Below are 20,333 nucleotides of genomic sequence, written 5' to 3'. Positions count from 1 at the left end.
CTGAGATTAAGCATCCCACCCTGCTACCCCTTGTCTTCCCCTTTGTCCCTTCATGTTCTTCTCTCACTCCCACCCCCTCCCTCCCTCCCTAGCTCATAATGGCTGAGTGGTCAAGGTGTCTTCCACCGTCTGTCCCTACATTCCTGGGTTGGTCTTTGTCATCCAGTTTTTGCAAAATTCTCCGTTTTGACATGGGATGAAGTGTATTCCAATATCTCTCCCAGACTTTCCTAAAAGCGGACGAGTCTTTCTTCCCTCCACTAGAAGGAGTATATCCACATAATTCCAAGTGTAATAGCTCTGTCATTTTCGACTTCCACAGCTCTTTTGTGGGTGCTTGCTCTTCCCTCCATTTGAGCAAAATTACTGTTTTCCCAATCGCAACTGCTTTTTGTAAAAATCCAACATATCCAGATGGTATGGGCTTCTTTATTGTGAACACATCAAACAAAATCAATGGATTAACCACTACTTTCTGCTTCCACCAGTGGCCGATATCTGTCAGTAATTGTATCCAGAACTGTCTAATGGTCGGGCAGACCCAGAACATATGTCCCAGGGTTGCCATGTCTGCTCCACACTTAGGGCAGTCTCCTGTTCCAAATCCCGCCTTCCTCGCTCTTATCGGAGCTATATATGCTCGCGTAGCAAACTTATACTGCCGTTCCCACTGTCTAATGAAGGGGATCCTGCGCAAAATAGATTGTAAAAAGTTCTGGAGCATCTCTGTTGTAAGTTCTGTCTCGAGCTCTCGCGTCCAGCTCTCCGCCGTTATACAATAATCAATGTCCTCCGTAGTATCCAAGAGGTGCTTATGGTGAAAACGGAGAGGCACTGTATTTTGTGAGTGCAGTGTGAGTGCAGTCGAAAGCGTGTCCTGCACATCCTCGCTTAAATTAAACGCTCCCAGAGAGTGTGCATAGTGTTTAACCTGAGCATACGCATAGTAGTCCGCAAATGGCAAGTCAAACTCTTTCTGTATCTCTTCAAGTGACCTAAGTTGTCCCTCTTCATTCAACAGTTGATATAAATAACAGATGCCCTTCTTCCAGATCTCAAATGTTTTCCCCATTGTCCCTGTCGGGAATTCAGGATTCAAAGACAGAGAGACGAAAGGGGTAGCTGCCGCTGAGAAGTCATGTCTGCGGCACAGCCATCTCCACATTGCCCTGGCTGAGCGTATGAACCAGTTCATATTAGGCGGTTTTGCCGGTCTTTTCTTTGTGGTGTGTAGCAGACAACTTAAGTGTATGCCAGGTGTGAGTGAGGCTTCCAACTGCGTGTTCGTGAATTGACTACTACCCGCCAGCCAATCTCTAACATGCCTCATGGTGCACGCAATGGTAAGGTATCTAATATTAAGCAGCCCCATGCCCCCATGTGTCTTGGGTTTATATAGTACTTCCAGGGGGAGTCTTGGGCGCTTATTATACCATAGAAATTTCCTCAAAATTACCTTTAACTCCCTTTCTTCTCGCCCTCGCAGGTGCAGCGGCAGCATCTGAAACCTGTATAGCCATTTAGGGGCTATTATCATATTGTATAGGGCTATGCGCCCTGACAGGGAAAGGGGGCAAGAATTCCAGATACCCATCAGACGCCTAGCATCTGCTAACAGTGGCCGTACATTTTCTTTATATAACATGGACAAATTCACTGGTATTTCCACCCCTAAATATTTCAGCTTTCCTTCTGTCCATTTAAAGGGAAAGGGACCTTCCCAGGTACTTCTAGTAGACTCTAGTATTGGGAGTGCCAGAGACTTAGACATGTTTAGACGAAAGCCCGAAAGGTCCCCATACTGCCCAATCTCTCTTATCAAACAGGCCACTGATCGCTGCGGGTCATCGACTAACAGCAGCAAATCATCCGCGTATGCTAATAATTTTATTTCTTCTCCTCCCGCCTGTATCCCTTTAATCCCCGGGGCTTCCCTAATAATACACAATAACGGTTCTAATACTATCAAAAACAGTAGTGGGGAAAGTGGACAGCCCTGTCTTGTTCCTTTCATGATCTGGAACTCTGCGGTCTGAACCCCATTGATTACTAATCTTGCCCTCGGATTTGCGTATAGCGCCTGTACGACTTTTGCAGCCCATCCCCTCACTCCAATCCAATGTAAGGCCTCATACATGAAGTGCCACACCACCCTGTCAAAAGCGCGTTCTGCATCTAGGCTAATAACAATGCCCTTGGGTGTCTTCTCGGGAGCCTCTGTCATGGCTGCTATCAGTTTCCTCACATTAATCACAGAGTGCCTGTCTCGGACAAAGCCTACTTGCTCACCTCCTATTATAGATGGTAACACTTGTGCCAACCGCTCCGCCAAGACCCGCGACAAAATTTTTATGTCCACATTTATTAACGAGATTGGCCTATATGCCACTGGGTCTGTGGCATCTCTCCCTGGTTTCTGTATTAAGCTAATCAGCGCTTCATTAGCATGTCTGGGGAACTGTCTCGCTGCAGTCACCTCTTCGTAGAAGCTCATCAATGGGCCTAACACTTGTATTTTAAGCATCTAGTAGAATTCTCCGGAAAACCCATCCGGGCCCGGAGCCGAGTGCATCTTTAATGCTTTTATAGCCTTCATCACTTCCTTAGTGCTCAGGGGGGAGTCTAGAAAATCTGTCTGCTCCTGCTCTAACTGTGGGAGTCGCGCCCGGTGCAAATATGTTCTGATCTTATCGCGCATCTCCGACCCCCGGCTCTCTTCTGAATATAAACTTTCAAAATGCTGTTTAAGTATCTCCGCAATCTCCTCTGGCCTAGAAGTGTACGCCCCAGTCGGGCTTCGCAGCCTAGCAACAATAGACTGCTTACGGGTTCCTTTGATTAATCGTGCTAGCATACCCCCCGGCCGGTCTCCATAACGACTAAGATTATATTTGCGAACTATTGTTGCTTTCAAATACCTGTCATGCAACAAGCTATTTAACTCTACACGTACTGCAGTCAGAGCCTCCAAATTGGCCTTAGTAGAGTTGCTCGCATATCTTTTCCTAGCCGATCTAGCCTGCCTTTCTAGCTCCACTATCTTCTGCGTTATCCTGCGATTCCTCCTACTGACAAACGCAATCACCTCCCCACGCATTACGGCTTTAGCCGTAGGCCAATATAGGCCCGGGGTCTCTACAGATTGTTCATTATGTTCCGCAAATTCCTCCCACTTTTTTATGAGGTAATCAGTGAATTCAGGGGAATTATAAAGGTATGCCGGAAATCTCCACCCCCCCAGTGCGCGATAGTAGGGCTGGGCCTCCACGTCTACCCAGATCATGGCGTGGTCTGAAACTTCCTCTGGGCCTATCTCCGCCTCCGCTATCCGCCCAAACAGCTGTTGTGACACCAGAATGTAATCCAACCTGGACTGGGTTCCGTGTGCCCTCGAGGTATGCGTGAAATCACGCTCTTCCTCGTGTAACAATCTCCAAGGATCCACCAAGCCCAGTCCATCAGAGAAGGCCTCCAGTATTCCGGCCCCGTTAGCCCTCCCTTCCCGTGTGCGCCCCGTTCTATCCAACAAGGGATCTAAAACCTGATTCATATCCCCAGCCACTATTATGGGATCTGTTCCATGTCTCTGGCACTGTGCAAAAAGATCCTCAATCTCTTTCCACCAGTCTGGGGGGCATAAACTGTTACTATTAAATAGCTTTTCCCTTGCAGATTTATCTGTACTCCTACATAATGACCCTCAGTGTCTGCAAACAATAATTTAGCCTGTATTGCCACATGTTTACTTATCAGGATCGCTACTCCTCCGCGTCGTCCCACCGCTGGTGAACAAAACACCTCACCTACCCAGTGTCTGTGTAATTTCTTGTGTTCCTCTAAGGAAAGTCTCGTCTCCTGTAAGCAGGCCACTCCCACCCCATGCCGTTTCAGGGCGCCCAGGAGTTTTGCCCTTTTTACTGGGGAAGTGACCCCGCCCACATTCCACGATATCAGTCTTGTATTCCCCTTTGATGACTTAGCCTGTATTCTCACACATAATTAAGATAGTTAAGCTACCAATATATTTCTTTCCCAGGAGTCCCAGCCTCCCCTCAGAAATTTTGTATCCTCGCGCATGACCCACCCTAAGAATTCTCCATGTTAATCTCTGCCACTGCACCAACTTTTCCCGCCAACTCTTCCTATCCCGTGCACTCAACCACTCATCATTGCCATTTTGTGTTCCTATCTGCCCTTTCCCCTCATATCCCTCCCTTCCCCCCATCCCCATCTCCAATTCCCCATCTCCCCCCTGAAACCTAGCCCTGTAACCTTGACCCATTAACATAGATGGGCATATGGGGCTTCCCACCTCCCCCTCCCCCCGCTCCCCTGAGTGTTAACTTTCTCTTCTAACACTGGAAATTAGCATGTCCGTTTCTTATTATTAGCCTCTCCATGTGATGGCAACTGTACCTTCTGTTAAATGACTCTCAGTTGTAAACAATCATCCTTTGTCTGGGGTTCGCGCCGCAGTCTGTCCAGATTCTTCCAGGTCTTTGACAAACTTTTGTGCCTCCTGTATGTCGTTAAATGCTCTCCACCTTCCTTCCTGCTTCACTTTCAAAGTTGCAGGGTATAGCAGCATAAATGTTTCCTGCCGCTCGTGCAATTTCTGGCATAATGGCGTAAATCGTCGACGCTTTTCCTGTAGAGCTGCCGAGTAATCTTGGAATATGCGCACAGGATGTCCCTCATACCGCAACTCATTTCGCTTCTGTCTGAATCCGCGCAAAATCTCCTCTTTGTGCAAATAATTGTGCACTTTTATTATTACTGTCCGCGGAGTCTGTTGTCCATCTTGTCGCCTGCCAATGCGGTGCGCTCTCTCGAGACAAAGCTTTCCTGCGCTGTCAGACAGCGCAAATTCCTCTGATAGCCATGCTTCTAAGACCGATGAAAGCATTCTGTCATTTACAGTTTCTGGCAGTCCTGCTATCCGCAGGTTTCCCCGTCGCGACCTATTCTCGAGGTCGTCTAGCTTCTCTTTCAAAGTTTCCACTGTGGCAGCCATGTTTTGGAGCTTAAGCGCCGTAGGCCCCGCTGAATCCTCTATCTCTGATACCCGGCGCTCCAGTTCTCCTGTTCTTTGCGCGGTATCGATTTGCTTTGCCTCCAAATTAGAGACCTGTGTATATAGTTTCTCCAATTTTGAGTCTATTGCTGCACTTACTGCCTCGGTAATTTGTTGCAGTTGTTCCGCCGTGAAGGGCGCACTTCCGCTCGCGTGCTGCCCATCATCAGCTCCGCTTGGCGCCTTCATTTTATCTTTGTCCTTTTTAGGTCCTCTACTCGCCATCGTACGCGCTGGCGAGTTCAGATATTTGTCCATAAGGACTTTCACTGCCAGTATACAGCTGCTGAGGCTTCGCTTCGCTATTTTTCCAGAGTTTTAATGCTTAGTAAGGAGCCAGGGCCTAGGAGGACGCGGGACCACGTCTTCCTCTCTTCAGAGCATCACGTGACCCCCCTTTATTTCCAGTTTTAACTTCTCAGTAGGGTCCTCAGCAAAAGTAGAACCTGAAAACTGCCTAATCACTTGTGTTTCATAATCTTTTCTATTGAGGACCACAACAGTTACCCCCTTATCTGCTAGACTCCTTCAGGACCTTTGTATCCAATTGTTTCCACGTTTAAACAATTAGTGATCCAGGACGTAACTGAACAATGGAAGAAGAATGCCTATTTGTACTCAAACTTTACAAAGGAAGAAAGAAAAGCTATAACCACATTAAAACTAAATACTTTTTATTATCAGGGAAGCTGATAAAAGAGAGACTCCTTAAGACAGGATGTAAGACTGCACAAGCAGCAGAAGTGGTCTGTACCCTCCATGCCAATCTTGTTTTGTATGCATTCACTCTTTTTTTTCACCCATCCTTCAACAGGTAGAAAGTTCAAACTGAACTTTTCCAGTAATTGTGACACATGCTATGTGGTATATGTCATCATTTGTCCATGCAAACTTCTTTATGTGGGCAAAACCAAAACGAAGGTTAGAACTAGATTAATAGAGCATAAAAGTTGTATTAACAGACATATTAGTTCAGTATCAATAGCTACAGGCAGCATATGATCTTGATAATCTCAAATATTTTGTCAACAGGATCAAAAATCCCAGATTTGGGTGTGTGTTTGGTGGTGGTGGGTGGGGGGTTGATGCTGATCTCACTCTCTTACGAACCAAACAAAGACTCATTTTTGAACTTAACACTGTACATCCGCGTGGCTTAAATCAAGAATTGGATCTCACTTTATTCAGTGTTTTGTCTTTGCTCACTGCCTGATGATAGTAGCTGGTAATAGGACTTTTTATACTGTATTTTTAACAATGTGTAATTTTTTTTTCTTATAATGTGCCCTCTTATCTTAGATATAGCAAGTGGGGCAAAGTGTCAATCAGAGAGCTGTAGAAAAGGCTCTGCCCCTCATTAGGTCCATAAACATTAGCAAATATAAACATTTCAGAACATGGAGAGCAGTCCAAAATTTATATGTTCCTCTTCTGGGTCCACCCAGATTCTAGCATTAGTCAGAAGCAACAGTTTTTGTAAATAAATATGCACACTCCCCAATGCTGAGTGTGTGAAGCATGGTATAGCTGACCCACCCAATCCCTTTTTGTTTTTTTAATTCAAGGTTTTCCAAATAAATACAAGAGCACTCAAGAAACAATTTAGTCCACATTCCAAAAGGAGAAAGAGAATAATAAATACCATAAAAAATAATCAACAAAAGAATAAACATCCTACCTGGCCTAAACTTAAGGCTTGCTAACATATAACTGCCTAACTGATATACTACTTAGCTTTCTTATCTAACAAAAATCTTTCCAGCTGATCCAGTTCAAAGAACGTGTAATGCACTTCAGAAAAGGAAATCAAACACTTTGAAGGAAACTTCAAAAAACAAGAGGCTCCCAGAGCTAAAACTCTAGTTTTCTAGAAATTGTCTACGCCTAGCCTGGGTGGCCATGGAAACATCAGGAAATATCTGGAGCTTTCCTTCACAAAAAAGGAAATCTTTCTTCCTAAAATAGTTCTTCATAACCATCACTTCATATGCTTCTGAGAAGAAAGAGACTAACCGAGTTGAACCCTGAGTAATTTCATCCTGAGTGGTCTCAAGAAAAGCAATCAAATTTGCGATAATATCAGTCTTAGATGATAGAACATTATGAGTCCCCTCTGCCTTCCCTCCATCCAAAACTTTATTAGGCAAATAGTAACATTTAACAATCACCATTGTATCAGCATCAGGTAAACTCAAAACCTGCTTGAAATATTTTCTCAGTAAGATCTCCACAGATAGTAATGGACCCACAGGAAAATTAAGAGATCTCATCTGTTTTTCTAACATTTCAAGTTGCCTACACAAGTACAGACTATCCTTTAAACCGGATGTACCCACTTGTTTGCAAAACACCAAGTTGAGATTCTACTTTCTTTAAGGAAGTATATAACAAAGAAACCTTAGAGTCCAGAACTTCTACTTTGGAAGCCACACCCTGAGAAAAAGTACAGAGCTGCTATACTGGACCCTGGAGCATTGCTTCAGTTCTCTTTACCACATTCCAAACATCTAACAGGGATACCTCTGAAGGGCCAGCCTCAAATACTGGAACCTCCTTAGGAAACAGTACCGCTGAATAGAAACATCAGTAGATGGGGAAGGCAGAGTCTGCCGGGGGTGGGGGGGGGACCTTCTAGGGACAAACCCTCAGCAGGGGATAGATGGGAAGCCGTAGGCAGGTCAGGGGTCAGCCTATCCCCTGAGCTTAATGAATCACCTGTCATTACCACAGGCTTGCTCACCTTTTAGGCTTGACTGTTTTACCAATCTTTTTGTTTTTTGCCAGTCTGCTGCAGTTTATCCTCTTGGGCACAATTTTATTTTTTAGAGCCTAACTATATCCAGAGTTCAAAGTGCATTAAAGCAATAAAATCAAAGCACAAAAAAGTATCATTACAAAAATGGTCATACATTATTTTCTTTGTCTCTTTTCACCCTAGCCTTTCTCTATTTTTAGTGTTATTCTCTCTGGTCCTCTGAGCTTTTATTGTTAACCAACTAACTGCCATATGGCGATTAGCATCAGTAAGATTCACACAGAGCAACTTAAAAAAAATCGGTGCGAGCTAGAAGAAGTAATAGATCAACCTAATAAACTAAGGAGTCCTTTTACTAAGCTGCAGTAAAAAGTGGCCTTATCACACCCTTGTGCTGGTTTTTCCCATGTGCTAAGGCTATTTTTACTGCAGCCGTAAAAGTGGCCTTTTAGAATTTAATTAACGATATGTGCCTAATGCAGCAAAAATGGCCTAACACAGGTGCACACTATAACCACACACTATATATATATATATATATATATATATATATATATATATTCTTTTGAAGGGGTGTGTCAGGGCAGAGAATGTGCATTCCTGCACTAACTCCTGAGAAAGCTAGGGGAGGGAAGGACCTTACTCATAGGCACCAGATGTCGATCAGTTGGCCCAGGCACATTGGGAGTGCACTCACAGTCAAATGTTTGACTTTGGCTTTACGCTTCCCCAAAGTGAAAAAAATCGCAGTTCTTACCAGATGTAGACTTCCAGAAGTACCAATATAGATCTGTACCCACCTGGACTCCACTGGAGCGCCAAAGGGGCTCCTTAGGGCAAGCCCTTTTGGCCACACCCTGCAGCCGTGCCACAGAGAGACACTAGAATTTATCCCTGGTGCCGGCACGCGCAGATGATGTAAGCGGGTCGGCAGATGGTGTCCATGAGAGTCCCAATAATGAAAAAACCTCCAGGTGCACAAAGGTCCAGGTGCATATCTCCTCCTCTCCAATCCATTTTTTAAAACCTTATTGTTTAAAATTTGAAACTTATTACAAGCATGAAACTTGTTTAGGTAATTCTGAACAATATCTGTCCAATCACTCTTCAACTTCAAATGCTCTTCTTTCACTTTCTATAGTGCAAAATATGCATAGTCTTAATCAGTGAACCAATGAATCATATATGGATTTATTCAACATTCTTAAGATTACTTACAATCAAGAATAGCATTCCAAAAGCATGATGGAAGGCTGTTCTCCCCCCCCATTATCCATGTATAACATTGTCAGAGTCAGTACCACTATAGATGTGTAGTGCCCAGATGTCAAGTATACATCCCTTGTTATTGCACAGGTTTTTCCTATCTCCAGCCAACAAGAAAATTTCTAATTATAACCCAAATCAATTAACCGCCTACGGAACCCTCCAGAGGCAGCAAGCGCAAGTACCCTACATGCCTCACCCCTCTAGATTAACTCAAAAATCCTGTGACTGAATCCCCACAATGGAAGATATCACACTTACCAACCCCACTGCCTCCCTACACCCCTCATAGAAACAAGATACAAACCATTCCTACCCCTTTATTGCTTGGTACTCCCAGTCCCTCCATTCTCCCATCGCCTACGGCCACACGCTTTAAACCCTAACTTTCCACTATCACTGAGCCTACAGGCCAGTCAATCAACTAATCCACCCACACAGAAATGTTCCATATTGTCGACAGTTTCTCCCATGAACTCCAAGAGGCCAGAAGCAAGCACTTGTAAAACACTCAACAAAGTCAGAGTCCAAAAGCAACTTGTCACTCCCATTACTCCACCACAGTCATGATTTCCTACTCCCTCAGAAAATAGAGGCAAAACCAGCTCAGACCTGCATGGTATTTATTTATTTATTTGTTGCATTTGTATCCCACATTTTCTCACCTATTTGCAGGCTCAATTTGGCTTACAATGTTCCATTACGGCCTTCGCCATTCCAGACTAAGGATATAGTTGGTGTTACATAGAGATTAGGATGACATAATAGAATTAAGCAAACAGTCATAGAAAGAACTAATCATGATGTAAGGTGAAGTGGTGATGTGTTGCCATTACAATTATTGATCGTTGTGGTATGCCTTGTTGAAGAGATAGGTCTTCAGAGATTTACGGAAGTTGATTAGTTCATGAGTTGTTTTTAAGTTACGTGGCAGTGCATTCCACAGCTGCGTGCTCATGTAGGAAAAGCTGGACGCGTGTGTTAGTCTGTATTTTAGTCCTTTGCAGCTGGGGAAGTGTAGATTAAGGAATGTACGGGCTGATCTTTTGGCATTTCTGGGTGATAAGTCAACAAGGTCTGACATTTAGGTCGGGGCATCTCCATGAATGATTTTATGAACTAGAGTGCAGATCTTGAACGCGATGCATTCTTTAAGTGGAAGCCAGTGTAGTTTTTCTCTTAGGGGTTTGGTACTTTCGAATTTTGTTTTTCCGAATATGAGTCTGGCTACAGTGTTCTGGGCTGTTTGCAGTTTCTTGATGATTTGTTCTTTGCAGCCAACATCGAGTGCATTGCAGTAATCTAGGTGACTCAGCACCATCGACTGTACCAGGTTGCGGAAAATGGCCCTCGCTTACTTAACTTCCATAAATACTGTTCTAAGCCTTTACACTTTCATAAATGGTCATTGTGCTAGTATGCCAAATTCTCAGACAGGCCAGATACCATCTTATCAACCACTGTTCCCAATTGTGAGTCCATCTGTTTAGATATATTTGAAGTTAGCCAGCCTGAGATCCCTTTAATTGCTTTTAAAGTAATTGGATTAGACACTCCATTGGACCAAGTGTCATTACCTCAGGCTTGCTCACCTTTTAGGCCTGACTGTTTTACTAAGGTTTTTTTTTTGCCAGTCTGCTGCGGTTTAGCCTCTTGGTGGGCAGGAGTTTATTTATTTATTTATTTTTATGCTTAACTATAGCCAGAGTTCAAAGTGGATTAAAGTAATAAAATCAAAGTACAAAAAAGTATCATTACCAAAACAACAGTTACTACACTCATACATTATTTACTATGTCTCTTTTCTCCCTAGCCTCTCTCTGTTTTTAGCTTTATTCTCTCTCTGCTCCTCTGAGCTTTTATTGTTAACCGCCTAGCTGCCATATGGCAATTAGAGGTATTATCAAATGTGATAAAATAAATAATAATTATCCAAAACAAAAATCAGTGAGATTCACACAGAGCAACTAAAACAAATCAGTGTGAGCTAGAAGTAATAGAGCAACCTAACTAAGCCCATTTGCTAAGCTGCAGTAAAAAGTGACCTTAGCACACCCTTGTGCAGGTTTTTCCCCACGTGTTAAGGCTATTTGTACCAAAGCCATAAAAATGTCATTTTAAAATTTTATTAACGGCCATGTGCCTAATGCAGCAAAAAAGGTCTAACACAGGTGCACACTAACCACACACTAAATATTTTTAATAATTTTTTTGAAGGGGCGTGTCGGGCAGAGAGTGGGAAAGCTAAGGTCCATTCACAGATATTATGAGTTGCCTGTTTTCTGATTAGTGGTTCAATCACTGTTACTTTCTAAAATAGATTATTGTAACGTTGTTTATGTAGCATGCATGTGAAAAAATTGCAAACGAGCCAAAATTTAATGATCAGAGTGATATGTTCTCTTAGAATGGATGAATCAGTAACAACATATTTTTACAAATTCCATTGGCTACCAGTGATGGCAAGTTCTTATTTTAAGTTGTGCACTAAAGTTTGTCAATCTTCATATGGCAATGTCCCTTTGTACTTGATAAGATTTTTTTCTTCTTTTAAATAGTTATTACAAGGCCAAGTTTTATTAAGATTCCTATCTATTTATTATACAGTTATCTTTGTCCTTATCAGACAGTGTCAGTCTGGAACTGTGTCCCTATTTTGGTGCATTCCTTGAGTGATTGTGTGTTGTTCCTTAAGCAACTTAAAGCTTTTCTATTTAGGAAATATGTGGGATGAATTATAGTCTAGAATTTGAAATAATGTTTTAATTCCTGCATAAACTGATCTAGTTATTTTTTTTTTGTGATCCACATAGAATTGTAGAGGTGTTTGTGGAATACAAGACCAAAATGTTATGTAATATAACTAGTCAGTGCACAGATAAGGCGGGAGGCCCTTACCACCCACAAAATAGGTATCAGTAAGTTCTCCCTTGGTAATTTTTAAAAATGGCTGCTCGCTAATGGCAACATTAGCACATGAGAAATCTCGATTCATATTGTGGTTTTGAAAGTCAATGCTAGATTTAATTAAAATCAAAACATGGAAGAAAAGGCCTCAAAAGTCTGCCATACGATGAAAATTTCAAAAGTTGTTTTTTTTTTTACTACTGCCACATGACACCTTTTTCATCATTGGCCAGAAAACCCTCCAAAGCTTACACCCATTCTGTGATTTATTAATTTCTATATACTTGTAATGCTTATTCTTTTTTTTCTTTTTCTTTCTTATAAACTTTGTGCAACAAAATTCTGTCAATTGATGTCCACATTTGGATAAACCAATATAATAGGCAATCAGGCTGGAAATTTGACATTACCCCAGTCATGTGTCTATAGATCTGATTATGCTTGCACACCCCTATACCAGCCGAATAGGCTTTATCAAGCTACATAATCAAATTAAACAATGTTCCCATAATCCAATTGAGAGAGTACAAACAAATTTATAAGAGTTCTTACGGCCTCGTCATCAAGAAACGGATGGATAGCCTGATTTTTCCTCAAACCAAAGAAACATGACTATACAACTAATGAGACTTTCATTTTGAAGGTGAGCTTAAAGTGAAAACAACAGCCTAGTATTTTAATAGAGTCTACAAGAGATTGGAGAGCCTCCTAGAAGTGATACACAGGACAGTGCTTTCTGATGGTCTGATAGCCACATGACCAACATTTATCTGAATTAAGTTTTAAACAGTTGTCACTCAGGGTTCCTAGGATCCATACCTTAAGTCAGTTGCACATGATCTGTTCTGCACAGTAATGCCTATTTACACAAAACGTTTTTATGAGTGTGACCAAAAGGGTAGGAAAAATATTAAAGGCAGTAGGAGCCAACAAGAAGCCTTTTCGTACTTGTAAAGGGGGGGTCCACTTCCTCCTCTTGGGTAGAGCCAGGAAGCCAGCGGGGCTCCCAGGGTTCCAGGACAGAATGCTGCTGATACTGGGACTCAGGGCCAAAGTATTTTATTATCAAGGCAATTTCATACCAAAAATCATAATATATTCTTCAAAACAAAAAGGTACAGCCCTCTTAATATAGCCTTCAAAAGAAAAAGGTACAGTCCTCATAAGATAATCTTCAAAAGAAAAAAAGGTACATTCCGGGTCCCAAAATCCCTCAGCAAGCGCTCAGCTCCTCAAGCCCTCAGGTCTTCTATTAGGGCATTAGCTTTCCCTTCCCCCCTCCTTCAGAAGGGTTTAGCAAGAGTTCAGCACACTTTCAATATAGCACAACAGTTCAGAACAAATCTTCATGGACAGTCTTTGCACATCAAACCAATACCACAAATCACCTGCCTTTTCACAGCACAGAGGGAACCCTGTAAGGAGCAGGGTTGGCAGTTTCTCCCACCTCTTAGCACCACGCCCGGTGTGACTTCCTCCACTGCCTTCAAGTGCTGGGCAGGGCAACCTTTGAATTCTCCCACTCCATGGTAGCTGGCTCCTCTCCCTTAGGCAGCTCTAGTGGCAGGCTACTTCCTTCCTCCACATAATCCATGGAATTTCTCTCTCCATTCATCTCCCCTCTCTCCTGATGACTGAGAGCCTACAGGAAATCTGCTCTCCCCTTCTCACAGCTGGAGGGAATTATATACTGATGGTGAAGCCAGGGAAACTGAGCTTCATCCTTCCCTCGCCCTCTAGTGGGAAAGGGAGTAACAAGCTCACCCTGCCTCAAACCATTGCTCCCCCTGCTGGGACTGGGAATCCATTCCATTTTTTTAGGACTACTCTCTTCTCTCATTCTTGCAAGGACTTCTGGAACCCGTAGTTCTGGGCTCAACTGCTCCACTGGGGAATCTCTGCGGCTTGCCTTGTCACATACTCCAGGAGACAAGTAAGATGAGTAGAAAGGTCCAAAGGCAACCTAGCAAGATCTGTTTTCCAAGTATAAAGAAAACCATTTTGGAGCTTGTCCTTTAATTGCAGTATCAAAAAAAGACAATTCAGCAGCATTTGATGAGTATCGCTGGTCTCTGGGCAAATCCTGGGTCCACCCATGGACTGCCTCAGTGCTATCCAGATAGCCCTAGGCAGTCTGCAGAATTTTCCAGCAGTATTATCTGGATAATGCAGCTGAAAATCCAGGTATGGCTTAGGGTTACCATTCGTCCGGATTTCCCTGGACATGTCCTCTTTTTGAAGGCATGTCCGGGGCGTCCGGCGGGTTTTGCCCGCCCGTTTGTCCGGATTTCTGGACAAATGGGCAGGCGAGCGGTGCCGTGGGTCTCCCCTCCCCTTTCCTTACTTACTATCTGCCCTGGTGGTCTAGTGACCTCTTCGGGGCAGGAAAGAGCCCCCTCTTTCCTGCCTGGAGCCCTGCCTTGCCCTTCATCCTTCTCGGTCTTGGCTGGGGATTCAAAATGGCCGCCGAGAGTTGAAGTCTCGAGAGGCCGCGTCAATTCTCGGTGGCCATTTTGAATCCCCAGCCGAGACTGAGAAGGATGCAGGGCAAGGGCAGGCAGCAATCAGGGCAGGAAAGAGGGGGCTCTTTCCTGCCCCGAAGAGGTCACTAGACCACCAGGGCAGTAGATAGTAAGTAAGAGGAGGGGAATATGTGACAAGGGGGAGGGGAGGTGACGGGGGGCAGGGGAGGGGAATATGTGACCCGGGGGAGGGGAATATGTGACGGGGCGGGATGAGGATCTGAAATGGATGTGGTATGGGCGGGGCAGGGGCATGGTGTGGGTGGGCGGGGCAGGGAGGCGTGACATGTGTCCTCTTTTTCAGAGGACAAAATGTGCTAACCTTACACTTACCTGGGTACAGCAGTTGAGTGCCACTGAATATTGGATGGATTATTCTTAAAAGATTCTTATAGTTTGCAATAGCTATTTGATCTGTTATTCATGGATTTTGGATTGTTATATATATGTACTGCTTTTGTGATGCTTTCTAATTTTGGATGATTATTTAGCACATTTTGATATTACTTCATTTTTTGTGTACTTTAGGCTAATTTTTCTGTGATAATGTATTTACTGATGGAATGATTTATTGCATTTCTTATTCTCTGCCTAAAACTGTTTGAGTTAAGCAGAATATGTTTAATGAAAATAAATTAAATTTTGCGGTGCATTTCACTTTAGAATGCGTGCCTGTTGCTGAAGCTTGATCAATGTCTTTCTGTCTCGCTGCATTCATGCTTGTTTTTGCATGTACGGATGGACTCACAGAGAGCACTAGAAGCCTCACGAGTGATGGGAAGACTAGGCTCCCACCATCTGAAGAATGGGAGGATCCCAGGGGCTGACTTAACCATGCAATGTCTAAGGCGGTAGCTTCTTGAGCAGAGGTGGGTAGGGGTGTAGTCAGCTGTAGTCAGGGTGATACAATAACATGTACTATTAATTCAATTCAATTCTCGTATACCACTAATATCCCCTTTCCAGGGTTCAGTGCAGTTTACATTCTAGGTGAGACAAAAGCAGATAGTGTTACCATGAGGTTTGAGAAAATTAGATATCATTGATGTAATGTATAAGACCAAAAATATTGTGAGAAAGATAGTGGGTGGTACTAGGATTATTATGAAGCAGTCTTTGGGAAAAGAAAGGTTTTTAGCCTCTTCCTGAAGTTAAGGTAGCTGTTTTCTGATGGCAGTAGGTAGAGTGTTTCATATTTAACTCCAAGTACAGAGAATAGAGAACTGTAAATCTTCTGATATCGAGTTGTCTTTTGAAACGGTGATGCTAGCATCAGTTGTTCTTTCAGTCTGTTAGACTGGACCAGATGTAGCAAAGCAGTCTTAGTCAGCAGTAATATTATATGTAGGGAGGGTGGACCATTTTCAAGTAGCCCATAATGGCTTTTGGTAATGACTTCATTATGTGAATATAATTTATCCAAAACAAATTATGATATCTGTTATACACAGGATTTCTCTAAGAAGGGTGATTTTGTTGTAATCAAGATTGTTCAGTTTAATTGTCAGAATCTCAGCTGTTTAGATTTAAGCAGGTTATACGTTTTTGAAATAAATATAGGCTAGGGACTTAACTGAGAGGGGTGGGTTGCCTAGGGCACTTCATACGATTGCACTGACTTTGAAAGACCCATGATAGTAGCTAAAGGAGAGGGGATGGTGTGATAAAGAGTGATGAGCTGGAAAGGTTCCCACTTTCTGTTGGCTGAAAAGGAGACAGATATGACGCAGAGAATGAGGTAGGTACAGAAAGAAATGGGAAGAGAGGGGAGATGGAAAGGAAGATATAAAGTAAGAGGAAGGGAGGAGTTGACTCACACCCACACTGTTTCTACCTATTCAATCCCCCGTTTATACATACACATCTCACCATCTACTCGGTGAAATACACCTTTGTGTAATGTATGAAGAATGAACTTTTAAACTTGTTTAAATCTGCCTTTCATTTTCAGGCCTATCTGTATTCTAGTATCAATATTTTGTTTCATTGCAATTTGGGTATTGCCTTTTTCCAAGAATATATGAAATCAATAATCCTTGACTATCAAGCAGCTTTTGTATCTACAATATGCTTGTGCAAACAACTATGATTTAAAATTCTTCTTTATCATAGAAACAGTCGAGAAAAGGTACAAAGTGCCTGCAACTTGTTCAATATTAAAGTTCAATGAGAGACGAAACATTGTCCCAAGTATCTGCATAATACATTTTTGCTAAAGAAGGCAATAACAGTTGTCACAGTCCTATAGATCGTAGTGAGTGGACAGAGGTATGAAGCTGTAAGACTTCCTTAAAATACACTGGTGCAATACCAGACAAGGTCTTAAAAATCAGCACCAACAGTTTAAACTGTGCTCTAAATTGCACTGGCAGCTAATGTAAAGCTTAGTGACCTGATCAAATTGTATTAAACCCACTCTTAAACGTACTGCAGCATGCTGTATAACTTGCAGTGCCTTGCAGAATGGTTGAGAAAGACCCAAATATAAACTATTGCAGTAGAAACCCTACTATTTGGGTTTCTGCCCAGGTACTTGTGACCCTGGATTGGTCACCTTTGGAAACAGGATACTGGGCTAGGTGGGCAATTGGTCTGAACCAGTGACTCTGGGCAAGTCACTTAACCCTCCATTGCCCCATGTAAGCCGCATTGAGCCTGCCATGAGTGGGAAAGCGCGGGGTACAAATGTAATTAAAAAAATGTTCTTATGTAGTCCAATCTGTACAATATCAAGTTTTGAACCACCATTTGAAAATCAGATTTAGAAAGCATAGGTTTAATTTTGCTCAACACATGTAGCTGGTAAAAACCAAGTTTGAACAACCTTAGCCACTGCAAATCAAGTATCACTCCAAGACTCACAATCTGATTTTTAATTGGAATCTCACAGTATATTTATGTTTATTCAGGCTTGATAAATCACTCTTGTTATATGGCAAATCAGAGCGATGTACAATTGCAATAAAGACAAAATTATAAAAGGAAGAAAGGAACTCCATATTTAACAAAATAGTAAACATCACAAAGAGCATTCGACCCATACCTACGAGAGAAAGTAAAGCTTAGAGTAGAATCATGATCTTAATCTTCATCTTTTTTTCTTCTAACCTTACTAGATAAAGATGTGTCATAGTAATATAGTATATGACTGCAGATAAAGATCTGTACAGTCCATCCAGTCTGCCCAACAAGATAAACTCATTACATAGGTATGTGATGCTTCATATGTATACCTGATCTTAGTACTTACCATTTTCAGGGCATAGGCTGTAGAAGTCTATGAGCCCTATGTCATATCAACATAACTTCAGTTTTACCTAGATTCAGGTCTAATTTATTTTCACCCATCTAGTAATGTACAGTACTCTCTAGACAGGGGTTTTCCATCCAGCCTTTGAGACACACCCAGCCAATCAGGGTTTTCAGGATATCCCCATTAAATTCAGTACTAGGGATATCGTGAAAACCCTGACTGGCTGGGTATGCACTGAGGACTGGGCTGAAAACCTCTGCTCTAGACAGTGCTGCCATCTAATACATTCAGTCACAAAATCTTTATCCACTGTGGGAAAAAAATTGAATGTCATTGGCATAGATCCTAAAATCAACCTGCAAAAACATCATTGCATCTGTCACGTCTGTGGTCGTGACCACCCTCAGACTTACCTTATTTCTGGGGGTCAGCATCTATGCTGGCTTCTGTCTGTTTCTGTGTTAGTCTTGTCTCTGTCTCTGTGTGTTGATTGCTTCACTAGACCTCACCTGTGTGGGAGCCAGCATCTAAGATGACTCCCGCTTGTTTTGTGCCAGCTTCCAAGATGACTCCTGCCAGTTCTTCCTATGTGTTCCAAGCCTCTCCTTGGTGTGAGTGTGTTCCCTGCTCCTGTTCTGCAGTAGGTGACATCATCAGTGAGAGCCTTCATAAGGAAGTGCTGTGCTTGCATTCAGGGCCTTTGCATAGTAAGTAAGAGTGTTATGCCTATAGGCCGTGAGGTGAGAGCACTGTTGCGCTGCTTCTTAGCCTTTCTCTGGGGCTCTTGCCCATCTGCTATTTGTGTCTGTGGACTGCCAGTCCTTCTGTGTGGGCGCTGCCCTTCTGCTTTGTGTCTGTGGACTGCTAGTCCTTCCTTTGCCTTGCTCTGCATTTGGAGTCTGAAGCTTTAGCCATTTTCTCTCTGTCTGTGTTTGGAGCTGCTGAAGCTTCAGCCCTGGCTCTGTTATCCCTGGTTTATTCCTCTGCCTGCCCAAAGACTTTGTTAGTTCTTGGTTTATTCCTCTGTCTGCTGCCTGCCCAAAGACTCTGTTTGCTCCTGGTTTATTCTATTATCTGCTGCCTGCCCAAAGACTCTGTTAGCTCCTGGTTTATTCCTCTGCCTGCCCAAAGACTCTGTTTGCTCCTGGTTTATTCTATTGTCTGCTGCCTGCCCAAAGACTCTGCTAGTTCCTGGTTGCTTCTGTCTGCTTGCCAAGCTTGCTAGTATATCCCGAGTCCTGTTTCTGCCAAGCTTGCTTGTATATTCCAAGTCCTGTTTCTGCCTAGCTTGTTTGTATTTCCTGAGTCCTGCTTCTGCCTAGCTAGTGTGTATATCCTGAGTGTATATCCTGAATCCTTCTCTGCCTAGCCTTTGTGTACGTTTTGTCCCCTTGGTCTGTCTTGTGTTTCTGGCTTAGTGGCTGCATGCAGCTTTCAGTCCGAGTCTAGTATTTAGCCTAGTCTCCCTCGTGTACCCCGGACCCAAGGTGGGTCCTCAGGATCTTCAGTTCCTGCCTTATCCTGCAAGTCCTGCCGGCCACCCGCACTCCAGAGCTCAACTCCGGAGGAACAATGGTCAAGCGCAGGTGAAGTTGTTCCTTTTCTGCCTGTTCTAGTTGCCTGCCTCAGTACTACTCCAGTCCAGAGTTCCAGTCCTGCTGTTCTGTATATCCAGTTCCGGGGTGGTCTTGCCTGCTCTGCCGCTCCTCGGCAGTGGCCCAAGGGCTCACGTATTCCGGTTCTGCCTCGAGAACCTGACAGCATCATATAGCAGCTGTAAATACATATTAAACAACATTGCTGACAGTGCTGACCCCTGAGTTTTACATTTTGTTATCTTTTTTTCTTTTTCTCAGGCTTCTCAAGTAAGAAATCAAATGACTTTACTTGCTGTGGTTTGTTCACTATTTGGGTTGTTTGGATTCTCCATTTATCCAATTTGTATGGAACTTTCTGTGGAAAGCTCATATCCAGTAGGTGAGGGGACTTCAACAGGATTAATTTTCATCTCAGGGTAAGTGAACTTAATCTCAAAACTGCAATTGTGGAAGAAAAAAAGCTATTTCATACATTAGATTTCCTGATGTGGCTAGATCCACACAACTCAGACCGAAAATGTTTTTGGCTTTAAAGTCTAGAGTTTTAGCTCTAGGCACTAAAGTTTTGTTTAAATATCCTTGCAAATAAGGATTAACATGTCAGTATTCAGCTGGTGGCAGTCAGCATGCTGACCATCACTTGCTAATTTAGACCTAGATATTCAGTGCTGGGCCATGTTCAGGCACTGGAATTGAATATCTGGGAATGAACAGATTGCTTCTGCCTTCTGGGAGTTAGGTGGGTCCCTGCCAGTATTCAGTCAGGACCCACATAGGACATTTATGCTATTCTTGAACCCACATAAAGGGACTGGAATAAGGGGGGAGGTTGGAGGGTACTAATTTCACACCTCCAGCCCCCCAAACAGAGTGGTCCTTCTTGGGGCACCCCCCACCCACAGAAGGCTCCCTTGGGCCTATCTGCATATTTTGTGGTGGCCTAGTGATTTAAGGGGCA

General features: G+C 43.1%; 1 protein-coding gene across 2 annotated transcripts in view; it reads left to right on the top strand.

Annotated features, from left to right (window-relative positions):
* SLC49A3 (solute carrier family 49 member 3) overlaps positions 1 to 20,333 on the top strand; it is a 423,803-nt gene that overhangs the window by 373,436 nt on the left and 30,034 nt on the right. For both annotated transcript variants that reach the window (XM_030194348.1, XM_030194349.1), the window contains exon 9: positions 19,634 to 19,791. In XM_030194348.1, the coding sequence (XP_030050208.1) occupies positions 19,634 to 19,791 (158 nt within the window). The remainder of the gene's footprint in view (positions 1 to 19,633; positions 19,792 to 20,333) is intronic.

The sequence above is a fragment of the Microcaecilia unicolor genome, chromosome 2 (assembly GCF_901765095.1).
Source record: "Microcaecilia unicolor chromosome 2, aMicUni1.1, whole genome shotgun sequence".
NCBI lineage: Eukaryota > Metazoa > Chordata > Amphibia > Gymnophiona > Siphonopidae > Microcaecilia > Microcaecilia unicolor.
The sequence above is the reverse complement of the archived record's forward strand: the minus strand, read 5'-3'. Positions and strand labels throughout refer to the sequence as shown.